Raw genomic sequence first — 18,996 nt, forward strand, 5'->3', positions numbered from 1 at the left:
ATCACTGGTTACTATCAACATCATTATTGCAATAAAGCATTTACAGAAAATGATCTTCTCATGGGTCTGTGTGCTTTTTACATATTTACGTCATTGAAAACGCAATTATAAAAATAGCCCCCAAAGGGCACAACAATATGATCACGCACAACACTGTAATTATTGACTTTGTATATTTTTTTTAGACACATTTAGGCAACAATAACTGTGATCACAAACTAAGCCCCTAGAGGGTGTTGCACTCTTAGGTGAAGTTCACATGCTCCAGCCAAGGGAGTGCTTAAAACTTTGAAGAAAATCCTTGGTTGGTCCTTCTTTTTGGGTCCCTGTAAACCTAGGGTCAGTACTTCTTTGGTGCTCTTTGTGTGAGCTGTGGGGTATCTGCAGAGCCCCTGTGCTCTTTTTTCGGATATTGGTGGTGGCTTCTGTCTGCCCCGGGGGCCCCAAAAGCAGTAAGACTGGCAACTGGGAAGGCCTCACAGAGCATTATGGGCATTCCCTCCTGGGAGAGTATATCTTTTATAAGCATCTTTTCCACTTCGCTTTGTTCTCTTTTCTTTTTCTCAGTGGTGTCCTCTCCCACTTGGGAACCTCTGTGTGCTCTTCACAATGTGAGCAGCTTAAGGGGCCCATCCCTGGCTACTCCGCCGGCTCCCCACATGAGCCGCACTCATCTGTGTTGCTGCGGTAGCCAGCAGGTCTCTTCTGCCCTGCCTGCTCCTGTGGTAGGGTGTGGCTTTTCAAGACTACCACACACTCCCCCCTGATACGGGTGCTGGTACTCTCCCTGCACCTGCTAGATTCTGGGGCCCAGGGATGTGGTGCTTGGCCCCTCCTTCTCTAGTCATGGGGCACCAAGCAGTTTCCCGATTCCTCCTGGAGACAGGGGTCTGTGGATGGGGTCCTAGCCCCCATTTTATTGCATGGTCTGGGTGTATGGGATCCCAAGTCTCCAGGTAGAGGGGGCTCCACTCACACCCCCTTCCAGGGCAAAAACTTTAAGCAATCTTTGCAGTGACCTTGGGCCCTGGCCCACCCCTGGGCATTTGCAACAGCCAGCAGCAGAGGTCCATGCACTTCGATCGCTGAAGGTTCAAGGACCAAGTCCTTCACCTGCAGATATCTCGACCCTCTTTTGGGACAATTTACAAATTTCTGAACTCATTCTGCTCCTGATGGTGAACCTTAGCCCCCTGTGGAATTTTCCTTATGTCTCCTTGCCTCTAAAGTGACAACCTTTGCAGGGGGCTGATTCCATTGTCTCCCTATGCCAGCCTTTGTTTCCTCTGGGCTTCTCTCCTCTTGTTGTAGACGTCTTTGTCTTTCCCCCATTTAGTCCTTAGGAGGTATATGGGGGCCAGCTTCTCTGATCCTGGGGAGAACCTCACTTGTCCTGGGCTCAACAGAAGATAGAGTCCTTAGTCCAGATGGCATCAGGGGATTTTCCTTCCAATTGTCCATGGCTGCTGCCTCCAGCCCCAGTGTTCAGAAGAAAATCACAACCAATAAAGAGCTCTCCCCTTTGCTCTTGACCTTTTAAGTGGGGGCTGATATTTCCAGAACTGATGCACCTCAGACCTATCCTGGGGACCTCTCTTCCCCTGTCCCAACCCTGCTGCAGAGTCTGCTGGGACATTTCAAAATGGCGTTACCCATGAGTCACGTCACATTTGCTTTGGGGGCCTCAGCTCCACCAGTCACTGACATCAATGCTAGGGTCTTTCCCACCAAATCTTCAAAGGCAGCCCCTCCTGTGCTGACTCTAGAGGTCCGGGCTCCTTCGTTTGTTCAGGGTACTTGGGCAGGTGCGTCCCTGGAACAGTGTGACATCTGATTGATTGATGCAGATCATTCTGCCCCACACTTTTCCTCGTCAGGAGCTGAGTGAAACACTGTTAATTGCTCCCTTTTTGTGGGAAGATCTTTGTCCCTGCCACTGGAGAGAAACGTAATTAACTTGGCACAGCAGAGTGACAAAAGGCCTGGGCACTAAATTCTAGACTAGCCAAAGAAATATGACCAATTTGGGCCATCGGATATATTTTTGAAACTTGCAGAATTGAATTTCCCACAAAGGTTACTCCCCAATTCGATGTGTCACTTGTCTCTGCAGGCCCAAAATGAAGCGAAGCCAACTCTAAGGCAGCCCTCCCCATAGATGTATAATGCAGTGTTACTGCAGACAACACAGTAAAACATACTGACTTTCCACATGAGTGTACACTAACATTATGAAGCCTGCCACATGTCAATATTCTGCAGGGTCCTCTTTGTGCAGTTTCTGGGGTCTGCATGACAGGAGTCTCCCACGCATAGCCCTTACATGTGTGCACACATGTGTGAACACATGCATAACCAGTCAGGTGCCCCTTACCCTTGCTGCACCACAGGGGCCTTATCTAAAAGGTGGACACTGATGATAACCAAGCACAGTCAACTTACCCTAAGTTTACTATGGGTGAGTCGCCAGTTATGATGCTCCCCCACAGTAAAAGAGCAGAAACCAGCTGATCAAAAAGGAAACACATGTGAGTGGATTAGATGGGCAGAACTCTTCATCTCACATCATTTTAAGCACTGCATCAGTGGCATCATCTGTGGTTCCATGAATGAGGGGATGTCTCTGTGTGAACTTGCTATAGTGTTGCCGAGACTCCAAGCAATTGCATGTGTCATGAGTTCATGGAATACATTTTCACAACATGCGGAGGCAACTAGGATGCCTGGTAATTGGGTATAGTACAGCAATTATTTGTTCACTCACACTCTCTCAATACATTTGGATGTAGTTAAGGACACTCTTGGCAAAGAAAATGCTTAACACGGTTCTTTAACAGGGGCCCAAGTGGCCCAGTCTGTCCCATTCAAGTCCCCAGTTCCAAATACTGTTTTCTGGTGGTCCAATTGCCAGAAAATCTAATGTGCATCTATTTACTCAGCTATCAGGGCAGAGATCATATACCGCAGGTCATGCTAGGTCCACTGGGATAATGTCTTGGTCAGTCAGCAGCAGTCTGTGCACACCAGGAGCTTGAAGGAGCTCAATCATTTTGCCGGGAGTCTGCACACACCAGGAGCTAAATGGAGCTCATTCAGTTTGCTGACTATCCTGTATGCACACATGCATGTCACAGGTTTATCAACAAGAGCCGATTCATTGACTCTGGTTAACCCTGAAAGGCTCCTGGTTCAGCTCAACAAGTACTGGTGGTCTACTTGCTCTTGGGAAACATCCTTTATTACAAATCCAGAAACACGCTGTGCTTTTACAGCTCCAGCAATATAACAAACACTCTGTTATCACGTATTTGTTTCACACGCAAGTTGTTACAATTACTTGATTTAGGGGGACGCTTTGGTGGAGTGGTGTTGGATTTTAAACCCAACACCTTACAATTGTTGCGCAGACTGGAGTTGGAATAGTAAATGATACTATTCCAAAGGCGAGTACCCCACTGAGGCAAGTCATTGTAACGACTTGCTTGCTAAAGGAATGTGTCACAATGAAGCATTTGTTCTAATTGCAGCGTTGTAAAATCATGCATGCTAAATGCATGCAGGATTCCATTATACAACCTTTGGTCTATGATAGTTGGCTCAGTGTGCAGTGTGATTGTGGTGTTGCAGTTTGAAATTGTGCATCATAGAATTGCTGCACCCACACTATGATGTGTGAACACTCAGATGTTTTCATAGAAGAGAAGTCTGAATCATGTGTTCTGAGAGCCAACAAACACTGAATTTAGGCATTTTCAGCATTCACCATGAGGTTTAAATTTGCATCTACCACAATGCATCTCTCCCACTAGGACATCAGCACTCATTAGGGACAGAAAACTAGTATCGGGTGCAGCACCCACCTGGGATAAGAGATTAGGAGCCTGCCTCATGGCACAATCTACTAATCTGGTGTGCGCTAACTTACACAAACACGTTTAACAATCTACTAGCCACAGCCACGGTGACTATAGTAGTAACCTACATGTCTGACACACATACTGCCTTATTGCCTGCAATTCTTTCCTTGACAATGGCTCATGAGTATAATGCAACTCCTGGGGCCGTATCACGAAGGACTGTGCTGACACAGGTAAGAATGTTGATGGGAAACGTCACTGCAAATTATGCAACGTCTTTTAACAAATCCATTTTGTTTTTGTGAATCTACCTATGTACTAATAAGTCAGGTCGCAAAAATCAGATTGAGGGGGAGTTACAATTTGACCTCTTTCATCAATATTAATAGGTTGGTTGCAAATTGCAACCCACTCTAAAATGCAGCAATCACAGAGATGGTGACCGGCTGAGGTAAACAGAACACCATGTCTGTTGCTGCTCTTAAATAAAGCATTTTTCAAAAAAACAATGCAACCCATTTTTGTTTAAAAAAAGGATGTCTTTACGAGCAATGAAAAGTTTAAGTAACATTTTTTGAGAGTAAACAGTGTTCCAATTTGAAAATACCTTTAAAATCATAAATGTATACATTAAATGTAAAACAAATACATTAAATTAATTAAGTACAAATGTTATAGTACAAATACAAAAAATCTAGCTCTCCTGCTTGACCTACAGATGGGATCGGGCAGGGGGGAAAAATTTACAGCTCAGACTATCTCCTCTGAATTCTTGCGGCATATCCTTAGCTGTTTGAAGGAGCGATTACTAACTTGAATCACTCTGTCTCACACCCAGGGCCTGTATTTGCCTGTACCATACAGTGGGTTTAGGGTTGCTTTCATCCAGTTAGATGTGAGTCCCTAATGGTGTCCGAAGTTATTCATCAATTGGATCACTACCAGGCTTAATCCAGTTGGGTTACCTAAGTATATTACAAGTTGCCACAAAGAGAGATTTTTTGTCTTCCAGGTTCTCTGAACACCTAAAGCCGATAATCTTTCAAACCAATTATACGGAGCCCAATTTTCCTTAATAAAATGAGGGAAAGTAGTACTTAAAGTAACAAAAGTCATTCAAACAGAAAGTAGTACTTGTCAGGAAACATAATCAATGTGTGTGGTAAATGCTTATTAGATGCTTAGTAGTTCTGCTGTGATGCAACCTACTGGGATTCACACAGGCAATGTACCCGTGAATTGAAAACACTAAAAGACATGACACAGGGAACCAAATTTATAAAAATCTCATCACACACTTTCTTGCTCCCTACTAATATATAGAATTATAGATGTTTAACTGCAAATTAAGGGGATGTTTTACCCCGAGGGGTTCTAAGTGACATCAAATACACAATGAGAGTGAGGCTCACATTTTCTATGATGTCACTCAAAACGCCAAGGGGAAAACCATCCTCAAAATTCCATTTTTACCCATCTATAATTTTATGTCAAGTATGGTCACAAAATCATCTTCCCTGTTTTCAACTGCTACGCAGGGGCAGAGGAGTAATGGGGGAGCCATACATAACACAGCCTTTCCTCCCTGCCCCAAATAAAAGAAGATGTACCTGCAATCCCTAACCAACCCCAACCACCTTCCTTGCCATCCTTCCCCTTTTGCAACTTTCAGTAAAAGCAGACAAGCAGAGCTGTGCTGACAAGTTGTGAAAGATACCTGTCATCCTGGCCTGGAAAGCATTTATGATGTACAACAGGTTTTGTTATCAAATGTTTCTACTTCATAGAAGTGGGTAATAACATTTAAAAACTTACACAATAGAGGCTCTCGGTGAGAGACATATGCAAAAGCGTTTTTAAATGCCTATGCATATGCACAATATTTATCAATTTTTACTTACATCGTCAATGATTGCGAGATGGGACTGGTGGGAAATGCAGTAGTCCACACTGGAGGTCCAGGATTTAAATTCCTCAGAAATTAAATAACATCTTCCTCTGAACCTCAGCCAGTTGTAAGGGCATATCACGCACATAGTTTCTAATAGGAGGAAACCACAGCATTATTACATATGAAATCCTTTGTTGACCAGTGTATAAAAGATTACTGTATGCTTTGTAAACTCAGTTGATATGGAAGAGCAGAGATGGCATTGCACTGGAGAGGGTGAGACACTCTACAGACACTGGCAGAGTACCTATTGCTCTTAGGTCCCATCTCACCAAAACACCACTTCAAAATTCAACCCATTCACTGTACTTTACCCCTTCACCCACAATCGATCATTCCTCTAAGTACAAAGCCAAATAAAATACCATTCCAGCATATGCATGGTAGTGACATGATAGTAGCAACTGAAATCTGCTAGCACAAAATTCCTAGAGGAGAACATAATAATGATGGTTATCAAAAACAAACAAGACTTAGTGACCTGTGGCTCATCCAAAATTCTCTGTGTTGTTAACCCTTTGTGGTACTGAGGCAGAGTGACTAAGTTAAAGTGAGTGCTGCATAAAACAACAGAATAAAACACAGTAAATGTGAGTGAGTGCTGCACTTCATATCTACCCTTTGAAAATGAACTTCCTCTAAGCACAGGTAAACCCACGCATGGTAATATTGCAACATATTTCAACAGAGGATCTTGATGTTGTATTTTCTGACCTACTGATCATCAAAGAGGAGCAGCATAAGGCCTTTTCAGAGACAGGGCAGATAAAGGGTTATCTTAAGTGAAAGGGCATCCCGTTTTATGCCTTCAGACTTCAAAATGCTCCCATTCGAAATGCTAGAATTGCACTATGGATCATCATTTTTGGATAACCTGATACCATGTTATACCACCTAATTTATCTAATGGTTGAGTTCTCTCCATAGAGTTCATTTGTGATGCAGACTGTTCACCAGGAATGAGGGGAATCCTACCACTTTGTTTTTTTCGGTGAAGCTTCTGGCACTCATAGTAATGACTTTAGCAGCCTTAGGTTTATTCAAGTGAAACAAGCTTCCTTAATTAAATTAGTGATACCTCAGTTTATGCAATTGATGCTTCTTTGTAGTCACTGATAAATGCAGTGACATGTAAATGGAACCGAACTAAAGACAAAAGCCAAAGGTTCAGTTCACGAGGATCTTGTAGATCTTGTAGATGTTAAAAATGTTGTGGTCCAATGATAATCCTTTTTGATTATCAGTCCACGATCTTTATCCTGGTTTTGGGTAGTCCCAAAAGAACCTGAAACAATCTGAGGTCAAATGCTCAAAATGAACAAACCTTTTGCCAATGATGTCCAATACTGCAGACGAATCTGGCAAAAGAGTCAAGGTTTTGTGGTCCCTGAGCTATCCCCTGAGCACGTCCTCCTGGAACTTAAACTTGCCAGTTTCTGTGCCTTGTTTTGATATGATCCAGGCAGTCTGAGATGTAGAAGCATACTGACATTGTTAACAAGATTTTATTTATTAGAACATAATGCTTGCTAGATTTAAATGTGTTTTAGACAGCATAACCTGGCTTAAACTGAGATGGCTATGCGGCATTCTGCAGTATTCAACCTGCATTGACATACATTTACCAGAACTAGCTTTCTACATGCATTTTTATCTTCTGCGTATTTTAATTAAAACAAGCATTTGCAATGCAATAGGTCTCGCATTTCTGAGAGTTTGAGCATTTGGCATTGTGAATGACAATGCCTTTTATTTATGTGTTGTTTTCAAAACAGATAAATAAAAGGTATTGTCAATTACAATGCCAATAGATTAAACTCTCGCAAATGCAAGACCTATTTCATTGCAAATGCGTGCTATAAAAATAAAAAAAGCGTGTAGAGAGAGTCTGTCCTGCCTACAAAAGCAGGCAGGATAAAGCTATTTGAGAAAATGGTGGTCGGAGGCTGTAATTAAGCCTACCGAGCAACAACACATGTAACAGAGGGTGTCGCCATGGGAGATTGCAAAATGAGACAAAGCAGTACTGAGAAGGGATTACTAACAGCCACAGTTTACAGTGGACAATGACACAAGACAATGACAAATGTGGGCGTAGAGTGGGTGGAGCTTCAAGTCCCTATGTCAATACAGCATGCCTCGCAGAGCAGCGCATGCGCTGCCCAGGCTTAACCTAAAAATATAAGGGTGTAAACCCTAGGTGCTGTTCCACCAAGACTAACATATTTACTGCCAATGTCTAAAGGAAAAGCTTCATGATGCTGAATGAATGACATCGAAAATTACTTAAGGCCCTTGCCTCCAAGACATAGCGCCTAACTTAAAATTGGTGATGAAAAGGTTATTAATCTGATCACATTAGCCTCCACAATACATTTTTGGGAACGGTAAATAAAATTCACTTGCAACTGTCTAATTGTCCTACTGATGGATTCTGGTAAATAGAGTGGTTTGTAAATGAAAATAGAACTCACGAGATGCTACTATTTGTGGCTGACCGAGGCAGGGCTGGGCCACTTCTCTTAGTCCTGTTAATTGTGACTGAACGGACAAAGCTCCCTCAAGGTACTGCATTTATCGATTTTGTTAACTTTTAGTTGTATTGTATTATACTGGTGGTTTTTATCCATATGTACTGCACTAATTTGCACTTTACAGGTTGGCTTAACATTTCTTGTATTGGTGCTTCCTGAGCCATATACCCTCCGATTGTTTGTATGAATTATTAGTCTGGGCGTTTTATAATAAATTGTATTGATCAGTTCTGGTATTTTTTTCTTAATTGTGTGTTTATCTGCTTTTATGGCCTATGTTGGCCACATAAAGTTTCCTTGACTTGACTTGACTTGATTGTTTATGTTCAGGAAGGTTAGTGCTTAGGTAGTAATTCTGATTTGTTGAAAATGTATTTCCTTGCTCACACCACGATTCTGCAGTTTTCATACTGTTCTATGGGGAGATTTCCTATAGAATTGCCCGATTTTGGAAGTGAGCCAGAAGATCTTTCCTATGCTACTAGTGATGCTGTCTGAGTTATTGCATATTTGGAACTTGGTCTTTTACTGATTTTTCCTATTGCTCTGTATTCTTCTATTAAAGAGAGCCTTCACTACAATGACTTTATGCACATAAATGAGATTAGTTGCATTTCCACTTTAATATTTCATGTTTAGTAGATTTTACATTTTTGTAATAAATGTTCATAAAACGTCTAATTCTGCCCTTTAGCTCACTTATTGAGTTAGTCTTTTCCTATTTGACTGTATTTTGATATCCCCATTTGTACATTATTTTGGGACATATGGCCACATGAAATTGAGGTTAACACGATTCCCGATCCACAGTGGGTGTGTTTTTGTAGTGTAAGGTGTTAAGACCACAGCACACTCACAGAACACAGGCTCATAGACTGGAGGAATGTAGAACACCCAGTTGAACGCTGTCCAGTACACTTAGAACTATTGCATACATTCACACCACTGTGGGTTCGGTCTAGAGACACTACTACAGTGCAGTACATTTCCAAAGTATCCTAATGATATCGCACTTACATGATTGGAAAGGTTCACATGTCTGCCTTGAGGATTTAACTGAGATAAAGTAGCTGCAGAGTGGCGAGGTACCTGGGCCTAAAGGGATATCAATTAAATGTTATGAAGCTTATGATGATTTAATAAGCCCCCACCTACTTAAGGAGTGTGAAGAAGCCATTCTGGAATGGGAACTTCCCACAATGACATGAAAGGACATGTGGATAGCACTTCTCAAACCAGACAGATCAGAAGGCCACTGTGCATCATATAGACCACTGTAATTGCTTTACATTAACATTACGATATTTGAAAAAGTCCTAGTTATCAGATTAAAACCACTTATGTCAGGTCTGGTACTTCCAGACCAGACTGATTTTATACCCAGCCGGCCAACATTGTTAAATTTGAGTACTCTCCCAGCAGTGATACATCATTTAGACCTTCAATTACAAGCAGTGTTGTTTTTCTTGACACTAAAAAAGTATTTGACTCTCTGGAATAGCCATATCTGTTTCAGGTATTAACTGAAATGGGCCTGGTTAGGTGTTTTATTAAAATTATCTTGTTCTGTAAGAAACCCTTGGCCAGAGTATTTCTCAATGTGCAGTTGCACCAGACAGCGTTGCCTCCTGTCATCACTCCTATTTGCCATTTCTGTGGAACCCATTGGCCTTGTGTACAGGCTGCTGGAAGCACATTGAGGAATTTATATAGGTGGCAGCCCATTGGTTGTATACCTGTACATGGACGATGTCATTCTGCATATACAGTACACAACCGGAAACATAAATCCAATTGTTCAAGAAATCGTCTGATTCAGTGTTATCTCAGGACTAAAAATCAATTGTGCAAATCAAAGTAGCCAGAGGGGCAAGTTTTATTAATTTAGCATCAACATGTTCATACATAGCTACATTTTGGGGGGGAGTCATGACAGCACTATACAGGATGAGATAAATCCTTTCCCTGTTGTTCCCATTTTTGGTACTATTGGGCTTGAGAATTTATAGCTGTGGCTCTACTCTTGGCAAAGTGTGGAATTGTATTGTATGAAAGGTCCAACACCTACATCTCAAAAATAGACACATGACTTAAGGTATTGAAGTGATTTGATGGACACTCATTCAGGACTGGTCCACCCAGTGGCAAGAACATGGGACTACAGGGACCCAATGAGAACATACCTTTTTGTTTTTCAAATTTCTTTATTGGTATTAGCACAAGTAGAAAAAGAAACAAAAAACCATTATAGTGACAATTCCTATGCGTCACTCACAAACGATATCACATCAAACAGAATAACAAACATGGACAGCAGAGCCACAATAGCCGAGACCTGTCATACCACCACCCTCAGGTGTGGCAGCATGTCATAATGAAGAAGGCCCCTGCACGGACATTGGTCGCACTATGGTGTATCGTAGCAATCGTCCCTGTGGAAATAATATGATTAGGAAGGGCACCCAGGAACGTGCACACACCAGTACAGGCTAATTCACACGTAGAGATATAGGAAGATCCTACAGGCCAGTGCGAGTGGTCACTCCGGTTCAGGACACCAATTCTGGGGTACCCTTCAGGACTCCCTTCTAGTCCTAAACCCCACAGTCATTAGGGGCAATGATGGTGTGGCTGTATTACCTAACTATCTGTGGAGTCTGCAGAGGGGCATGGTCTCGCTATCTCATGTGCTGGGATGGCTCATCGTATGAGTTGTAGGATGAGACAGAAGGACCTAGGATGGTGTTCAGGATGGACATGCATAATTTTTTGCCTCTACGTTTCTGATGTAGGTATCCCAGCACCCACCTACAGCATTCCCCGTCCCATTTATACCTGACACTGTGAGGACGTTTATCTCAGTAACTGCTCTTTTCAGCAATGTGGAGAGCCAACAGTGTTTATTGGGGGCTGTATGAGCCTTCCAGGACATCGTGATTTGCCGTTTGAAGAGTATGATGGCTAGATCAAGGAATCTATTAAAGTACTTATCTCCCTTAGTCTTGGGTCTAAGACAGAGTAGGCATAATTGCAACGAGGGATCAAGTGCTCCACCAAAGCAGCGGTAATTCTGTGACTTCCCCCAAGGCCTGCTGCATCACCAGGCACTCCCAGACAATATTGTAAAAAACCTGCCTCAGTTGCTCTACATCTGGGGCATGCAGAGGATGCTGTAGAAAACATGCAATTGATGCATTTCCATGTGAGGTGTGCCTGATGCCAATAGTTAAATTGTGTGTAACCAAAGTGTGGATTATGTGAAACCTCCTTTGCCTGTTGTAACGCCCGGGTCCAGAGACTGTATTGCTCATATGCATCTTCATCTAATGCGTGTTATGCGATGGTTGAGCCCTGGGGTCCAACAACCAAATATATATGTATGTCCACCTGAGGAGCCTGTGGATGGTTGCTCTCTTAGGTCAAGGGGCTGTGCCCCGCCAACGCATCGGCCACTGCAGCTGAGCTGCTGCATAGTACAACACACAATTGGGGGTACCAAGACCTCCCCCAAGAAGCAGGCGCTGGAGTATGAAGAGCGCCACTGCCTCCTGCCTGAGCCCCATATCAGCTCCAGCAAGTGACCACAGAGGTCCCGAAAGAAGCGCTTGGTAAGGGAAAGTAGTAACGCTGCTAAGAAGTACAGGTGCCGTGGCAGGATAAGCATCTTGGAGAGCACCACACAGCCCAGCAGGGACAGCGGCAAGGACAAACAGGAAGGAAGGGACTTACAGATCGAGTCCAGGGCTCGACCCATGTTAATGTTGCCCTCCACAAGGTACTTGTCCGAGAGGTAAATCTATACACCCAAGTATGTGAGTGTGTCAAGACCCCTTTCCAGCCAAAAATGCAACGGGGCCCTCCTGTAATGCTCAGGAACTCTATAGAGGGGGGAACAGGCAAGACTTAGGCCAATGTACTCTGTGGCCTGACAACATCTTAAATCCCTCTAGTGTCTCCATCAGGCCTGGAAGTGTGACAGTGGTATCATACAGATACATTAGGGCAGCATTTGCTAATAAAGAGAAGATATGCTATTCATCATGCTCCAGGAGACTCCAAAGCTGCCCATGCAAGTGCAGGCAGCAGGGCAATGGCTGTCAGATATCCACTGTCTCATCCTGACTCTTGCTGTTGGGTTCTTATAGAGTGTGTATTTAACTAAGGTAGCCCAGCCCAATGCCTATTTCCTCCAGCGTTGCAGTAGGTAATCCCACCCCAGTATGTCAAATGCCTTTTCTATGTCAAGCGACACCACTAACTGTTGCTTCATCTCACTCGAGGCAGCTCTCATCAGATAAAGTAGTCGTAGCTTGTTGAGGAAGTATTGCATTCTGGAATAAACCCACATTGATCTACGTGCACTAGGGCGTTAGCAACAGGGACCAGCCTATTGGCCAGGGTCTTCCCTAATATCTTATATTCTTTGTTTTAGAGGGAGTGCGGCCAATATGAGAGGACTTCAGGGGGATCCAGGCCCAGATTTGACAGAACCTCTATCTGCGCCTCACGGAACGAGTCTGGGAGCTGAGCCTTCCTTCCTTGCTTAGTTAAAAACTTCCAAGAGATTCTCAGAAAGGTATGAACTGAAGGTGGCATTATAGTCTATATTATTATATACCCAGGGTTTTATTTCAGCCAGTGTGGGTGATAGCCACCCCTATCACATTCATTTAAAGGGGCTCATTCAGTTCCACTCATTGGAGAGGAATCAATCAGGGTAACGGTAGCCCATGAATAAACCCCTTGATCCTGTCAACTGGGGGCTGTCTATTATCATGTACAGAGAGCGATAGTACTCTGCAAATGGTCACTTGCATATTAACCACTGTGCCACCCCCCCAACTTGATTGCTCCTATCGATGGGCTTGCCTGGTCCTCCTAACCCAGCCATGACAATAGCCTGCCCAAGCGATCTCCCTCCGCATGGAGAAGGGCAAGACAGTGCCAATTCTCATGTTTCCCCAACAATGCCTCTAAATCCCTGTGACTCTCTCTCAGCTGCTTGTGTCTTTCTGTCCTGTCAGTCCACCATGACACCTCAGTCTCAAGTAGTCTTAACTCCCGCTCAGTGTCTTACGGACCCCCACACACAGTGGCAATGCATTTCCCTCTGATGACTACCTTGTGGGCATCCCAGTCCAGCGCTCTGCAGGGAGTGGCGCCCATGTTAAATTCAGAATATTGGGCAATATATGTTAAAAGGGCCTCCCTGAAAGGGGGGGGGGGGGGTCTGAAGTGCCTCGGTCTGGAACCTCAAAGGTCCATAACATCATCAGCAGTGGGCAGGGATCTGAGAGGATACGCTCCAAGGACTCCGTGATCCGTATCTGCATGCCAAATGGTTCATTGCAGAGAAAAAGATCAAGCTTGGTGTGGAGGTCATGGACCAGGCAATAAAACAAGATGTCACTGGTGTCTGGATGGTGCAAGCGCCACATATCGAATACACTCTTGTTAACCATCCAGGCCCGAAAGTATTGTGACACCCTGAAACACATAGCTTCATTCAGCAGAGGGGTGGAGCAGTCCCGGGCAACATCCGGAACACAATTAAAGTTGCTGCCCGATATGCTGGTACTGTGTGTACCCCAGAAAAGAGCTGGGGTTAGGAGAACTAAAAAAAGATGAGTGATTAGCGTTGGAGGCAAAAACAACCACCAGCATGAGGGGGCACCGTCCATATGTCCTTTCACCACCATTTACCTACCCTCAGTGTCAACTCTATGTATGTCTTTCACAAATGGGACCCCCGGGGAAATCTATATCAGGACCAACTTGCATGCCCCGATGTTGTAGTGCCATACACCTGTCCCCTCCATTTTTCATGTACATGTACTGCCTATGTCAAATGCATCTCTTGCAAAAAAGTTATGCGTACCTCTTTGTGGCCCTTCACATTCCACGTCAGCAAGTTAGAGTGTGGGCTATTGTGGCCTGTAGGTGTGCCCATTGGGTATGGTGGTAAGTAGTGATGCATTGCGTTCCTCGATTCACATTCCCCACAACTACAGTGTACGTGTCCCCCCAAACACCCCGTTGACTATCAAGAGACTAGTGCAATACAGGGCCATGCCAAAGAATTATATGTAGATAACTTCATCTGTGGGTCAAAAGAAAACACAAGATTTGCAACCCCTCCTCCCTGACCAGGGCTCCTCTGAGTGCCTAGCCATAACCATCCCATGAATTAACAACCAAAGAGAAATGTGTAATAAAATAAATTTTATGTTGGAGAGGTCAGGTCTCATTGAACACATGGGCCTTCTCCAATGATCTGGACAACCTACCCTCTCTCATGAGGCCCCAAGGTGTCTCCAATGGGCACCAGTAAGACGTCCACACCATTTATCACACAGCAAAGAACAAACCCCTACCCCTCATAGTAGATCATCCACCAGCCATGGTGTCAACTCCGGCCCCCAGGAGTCCTCCCCAGCAGAGGCCATGGAGCTATTAGTATCTGACTTTCAGAGGCACAGTCTGACTGCAACATCAAAAGAGTTCTGGCCATTTTGCAGAACCATTTCCCCTGACTGTGCTCGCTCCCTAGCCTCCTGTGCCATAAAGGGGCGGCTCTGGGTCCCCCGCTCCTCCTGTACTTCAGTTGCGACGTCAGCCATTTTCCAGCGTTTCAGTCATCTTCGCGATTCCCTTGGCAAGTAACCAGGTTTATGCCCCTCCAGGAGACAGGAAAGAACAGGTTCACTCCTCATTCATCATTTTAAGTTTAGCAGGATAAAGAAGATCATACTCTAGGCCTAGCTCCCGGAGGTGTTGCGTGACCATTGTATGTGAGTTGCAAAGATGCTGCACCTCCATAGTAAAATCTGGGTAAGCAGTGATGCTGCTGCCCTGGAAATGCCGGGGACCTTTTATCCAAAATAACTTCAGAATCAAGTCTCTGTCAGTCACTATAATTAAGTAGTTTTGCAATTACAGGACTTAGCTGGGCCCTCGGTGGAGGCTGCCTCAGTCCCAGGTAGACAATGTACTCTCTTCACAGAGAAGAATTTGGGTTCATTGCAAGACCGAATTGTGGTCATCAACCACTGTTCAAGAAAGAGTTCCATACTCAGGCCTTTCAAGCACTCGAGAAAGCCCAAGAAGTGGACAGTATTATACCTCGAGAAGCCCACAGCATCCTCTGATGTAGAGGGGTTACTTCTACCCTCATGTCCTTCAGTTGGGTTTGGAGTTCCTGCAATGTGGATCGCCTTTTGGACAATGTGAATTCAGCATCATCCAGTTTCCTGTGATCTGTACAGAGCAGTTTCACTTCCAAGGAGACTGCATCAATCTTGGACTTCAGCATGTCTTTTGTGTCCAGAATTGCATGCAATATCTTTTCAAACTGGACATAGTGACTGTGCAGAGTGGCCCAGAGTGCCAACTCCCTAATCAGGAGGGGAGGAAGGGGCCGCTGCATCCCCTATGCTTGGGGTGGGGTTATTAGCAGATTTCAGCTTTACCATCATGCCCCCATTGTTATCAACCCCAAGTGGATGCACCACCAGGTTCTAGACAGTGCGCCATCATCCCCAACTCTCTGCCAGGTCCGGGCCGCAGGTGAGCGCAGTGCAATGCTGGAGCTGCGTGTGATGTCCACCAGGCCCCCTCAAAGGAACTGAATGTGAAAGCTTGTGGAATGTTATCAAAAATGTGAAGAAATACTATGATCTGCTATCAAATAAAAGGCAACTTTAGTTGGTCAATGGCTAAAGGGTAACACATGAAAAGTAGAGGATATGAGATATTACAGCCTATGCACAAGCCGTAATATTTGATATTGTGTTAGTAAAAGATGTTAGAAAACTTGAGGAAGGGTCCCAGTTGGCAGAAAAGTATTGTGCTCACCAACCTAAGATAAGACCATGTCAAATTGAGTACTGGTAAATTATAACCCGAGAATCCGATGGGATGGCAAATATTATAGGCCATATGGGACATTATATTTGGCATCCCCAAAGGAAATAGATGTGAAAGTTAGTGGAATTAAATCAAAAACGTGAAAAGAGACTACAATCTGGTATCATACTAAACGGCAACTGCAGTTGGTCAATGGCTAAAAGGTAACTCTTGAAAAGTAGGGGATACAAGATATTACCGCAACGCTTGAGCCGTAATATGTGGTATCCCCATAGTAATAGGTGTTGGAAAACGCAAGGAAGGGCGCCAGTTGGCAGAACAATACTATGCTCACCCAGCCAACATAAGACCATGTCAAATTGAACACTGGTAAGTTCTAACCCGAGAAATATAGGGAATACCAAATATCATGTCCTACATAGGATATTATATCTGGTATCCCCAAAGGAACCTGATATGAACGTTTGTGGAATAAATAAAAAATGGTAAAGAGACTGCAATCTGGTATCAAATAAAATGCAACTCCAGTTGGTCAATGGCTAAAAGATAGCCCTTGAAAAGTAGGGGATACGAAATATTACAGCACCGCATGAGCCATAATATGTGGTATCCCCATAATAAAAGGTGCTGGAAAACTAAAGGAAGGGTACCAGTTGGCAGAAAAATACTGGACCCAGCCAGACCTTGTCAATTTGAATCCTGGCAAGTTCTAACCCGTGAAACATAGGGTATACTAAATATTATAGCCCTATGGGCCATGATATTTGGTATACCCCAAAGGAACCGTATGTGAATGTTTGTGGAGTTAAATAAAAAATGCAAAAAGAGACTGTAATTGGCTATCAAATACAAGGCAATTTTAGTTGGTCAATAGCTAAAGGGTAACAGTAGGGGATACACGATATTACAGTCTTGCATATGCCCTAATCTTTGGTTTCCCAGTAGTAAGAGATGTTAGAAAACTCATGGAAGGGTTCCAGTTGCCAGAAAAATACTGTGCTCACCAAGTCAACATAAGAGCATGTCCACTTGAATCCTGGTCATTTATAGCCCTAGAAACCTAGGGGCTACCACAAATTATAGTTTGTATCGGCCACTATATTGGGTATCGCCCAAAAGAACCGTATGTAAAGGAATGCAGAATTAAATCAAGACTGCAAAAAGAAATTGCAATCTGTTATCAAATAAAAGGCAACTCCAGTTGTTCGGTGGCTAAAAATTAACCCTTGAAAAGAGGGAATACAATGATTACAGCAACGCATGAGCCATAATATATGGTATCCCCATAGTAAAAGGTGTTAGAAACCTCAAGGAAAGGTGCCAGTTGGCAGTACAATACTGTGCTCATCCAGTCAACATAAGACCATATCATATTGAATACTGGTCATTCTATCCCGAGAAAACATAGGTGATACAAAATATTACAGTCCGTATGGGCCTCTGTATTTGATATCCCCCAAAGGAACCAAATGTGAAAGCTTGTAGAATTGTTACAAAAATGCGAACACCCATTGTAATCTGCTGTCAAATAAAATGCAACTTCAACTTGTCAATGGCTAACGGGTAACCCATGAAACGTGGGGATACAAGATATTACAGCAATGTATGAGCCGTAATATTTGGTATCCCCATAGTAAAAGATGTTGGAAAGCAAAAGGAAGGGTGCCATTTTGCAAAGAAATATTGTCCTCACCCATCCAACATAATATCAGGTCAAATTAAACCCATGAAACACAGGGGATTCTAAATATTATAAGCGAAACTGGACATTATATATGGTATTTCCTGAAGGAACCGGATGTGCATTCTTTTGTAATGATGTAAAAAATATGAAAGTATACTGTTGTCCGCAATGAAATAAAAGGCAACTTCAATTGGTCAATGGCTTTAGGGTAATCCATGAAACATAGGGGAAACGTGATATTGCAGCAATACATTACCCACAATATTTGGTGTCCCCAAAGAAAACAATGTTAGAAAGGAAAAGGAAGGGTGCTGTTTGGCATAGAAAAACTGTGCTCATCCATCCAACATAAGACCATGTCAAATTGAAACCTGGTAATTTCTCACCCGAGAAACACAGGGGATACCAAATATTATAGCTAGTATAGGCCATTATATTTGGTATCCCCTAAAGGAACTGGATGTAAAATCTTGTGGATTGATATGAAATATGTGAAAATATACTGTGGTCTGCTATCAAATAAAAGACAACTTCAAGTGGCCAATGGCTCAAGGGTAACCAATGAAACGTAGGGGATACGAGATATCACAGCAATGTGTGAGCCATAATATTTAGTACCCCCATAGTAACGATGTTGGAAAGCAAAATGAAGGGTGTAATTTGGCATAGACCATGTCAAATTGAATCCTCGTACGTTCTATACCGAGAATCACAGGGGATAACAAATATTACAGTTGGTATAGACCATTATATTTGGTAACCCCTAAGGAAACTGGATGTAAAATCTTGTGGAATGATATTAAAAGTGGCAAAAGATACTGAAGTCTGCTATCAAATAAAAAGGCAACTTCAAGTGGTCAATGGCTAAAGGGTGACTAATATAGGTTATACGAGATATTACAACAATGCGTGAGTCACAATATTTGGTATCCCCATGGTAAACTACGTTGGAAAGCAAAAGGAAGGGTGCTTTTTGGCATAGAAACACTGTGCTCACCTATCCAACATAAGACCATGTCATATTGAATACTGGTAAGATCTTTTTTAGTAATCAATTTTATTGTTTTTTAAACAGGGAAAGCCAGCAGTAGATAAGTAAAGTAT

General features: G+C 43.3%; 1 protein-coding gene across 1 annotated transcript in view; it reads right to left on the reverse strand.

Moving 5' to 3' along the window:
- The window catches only part of LOC146812907 (killer cell lectin-like receptor subfamily F member 1), a 67,867-nt gene extending 52,213 nt beyond the window's left edge, over window positions 1–15,654 (reverse strand). The window contains exons 1-2 of the mRNA XM_085615224.1: window positions 15,465–15,654; window positions 5,759–5,898 (exon numbers count right to left, since the gene is read on the reverse strand). Of these exons, the coding sequence (XP_085471350.1) occupies window positions 5,759–5,898; window positions 15,465–15,654 (330 nt within the window). The remainder of the gene's footprint in view (window positions 1–5,758; window positions 5,899–15,464) is intronic.
- Between the last annotated feature and the right edge of the window lie 3,342 nt (window positions 15,655–18,996).

The sequence above is a fragment of the Triturus cristatus genome, chromosome 7 (genome assembly GCF_964204655.1).
Source record: "Triturus cristatus chromosome 7, aTriCri1.1, whole genome shotgun sequence".
Lineage (NCBI taxonomy): Eukaryota > Metazoa > Chordata > Amphibia > Caudata > Salamandridae > Triturus > Triturus cristatus.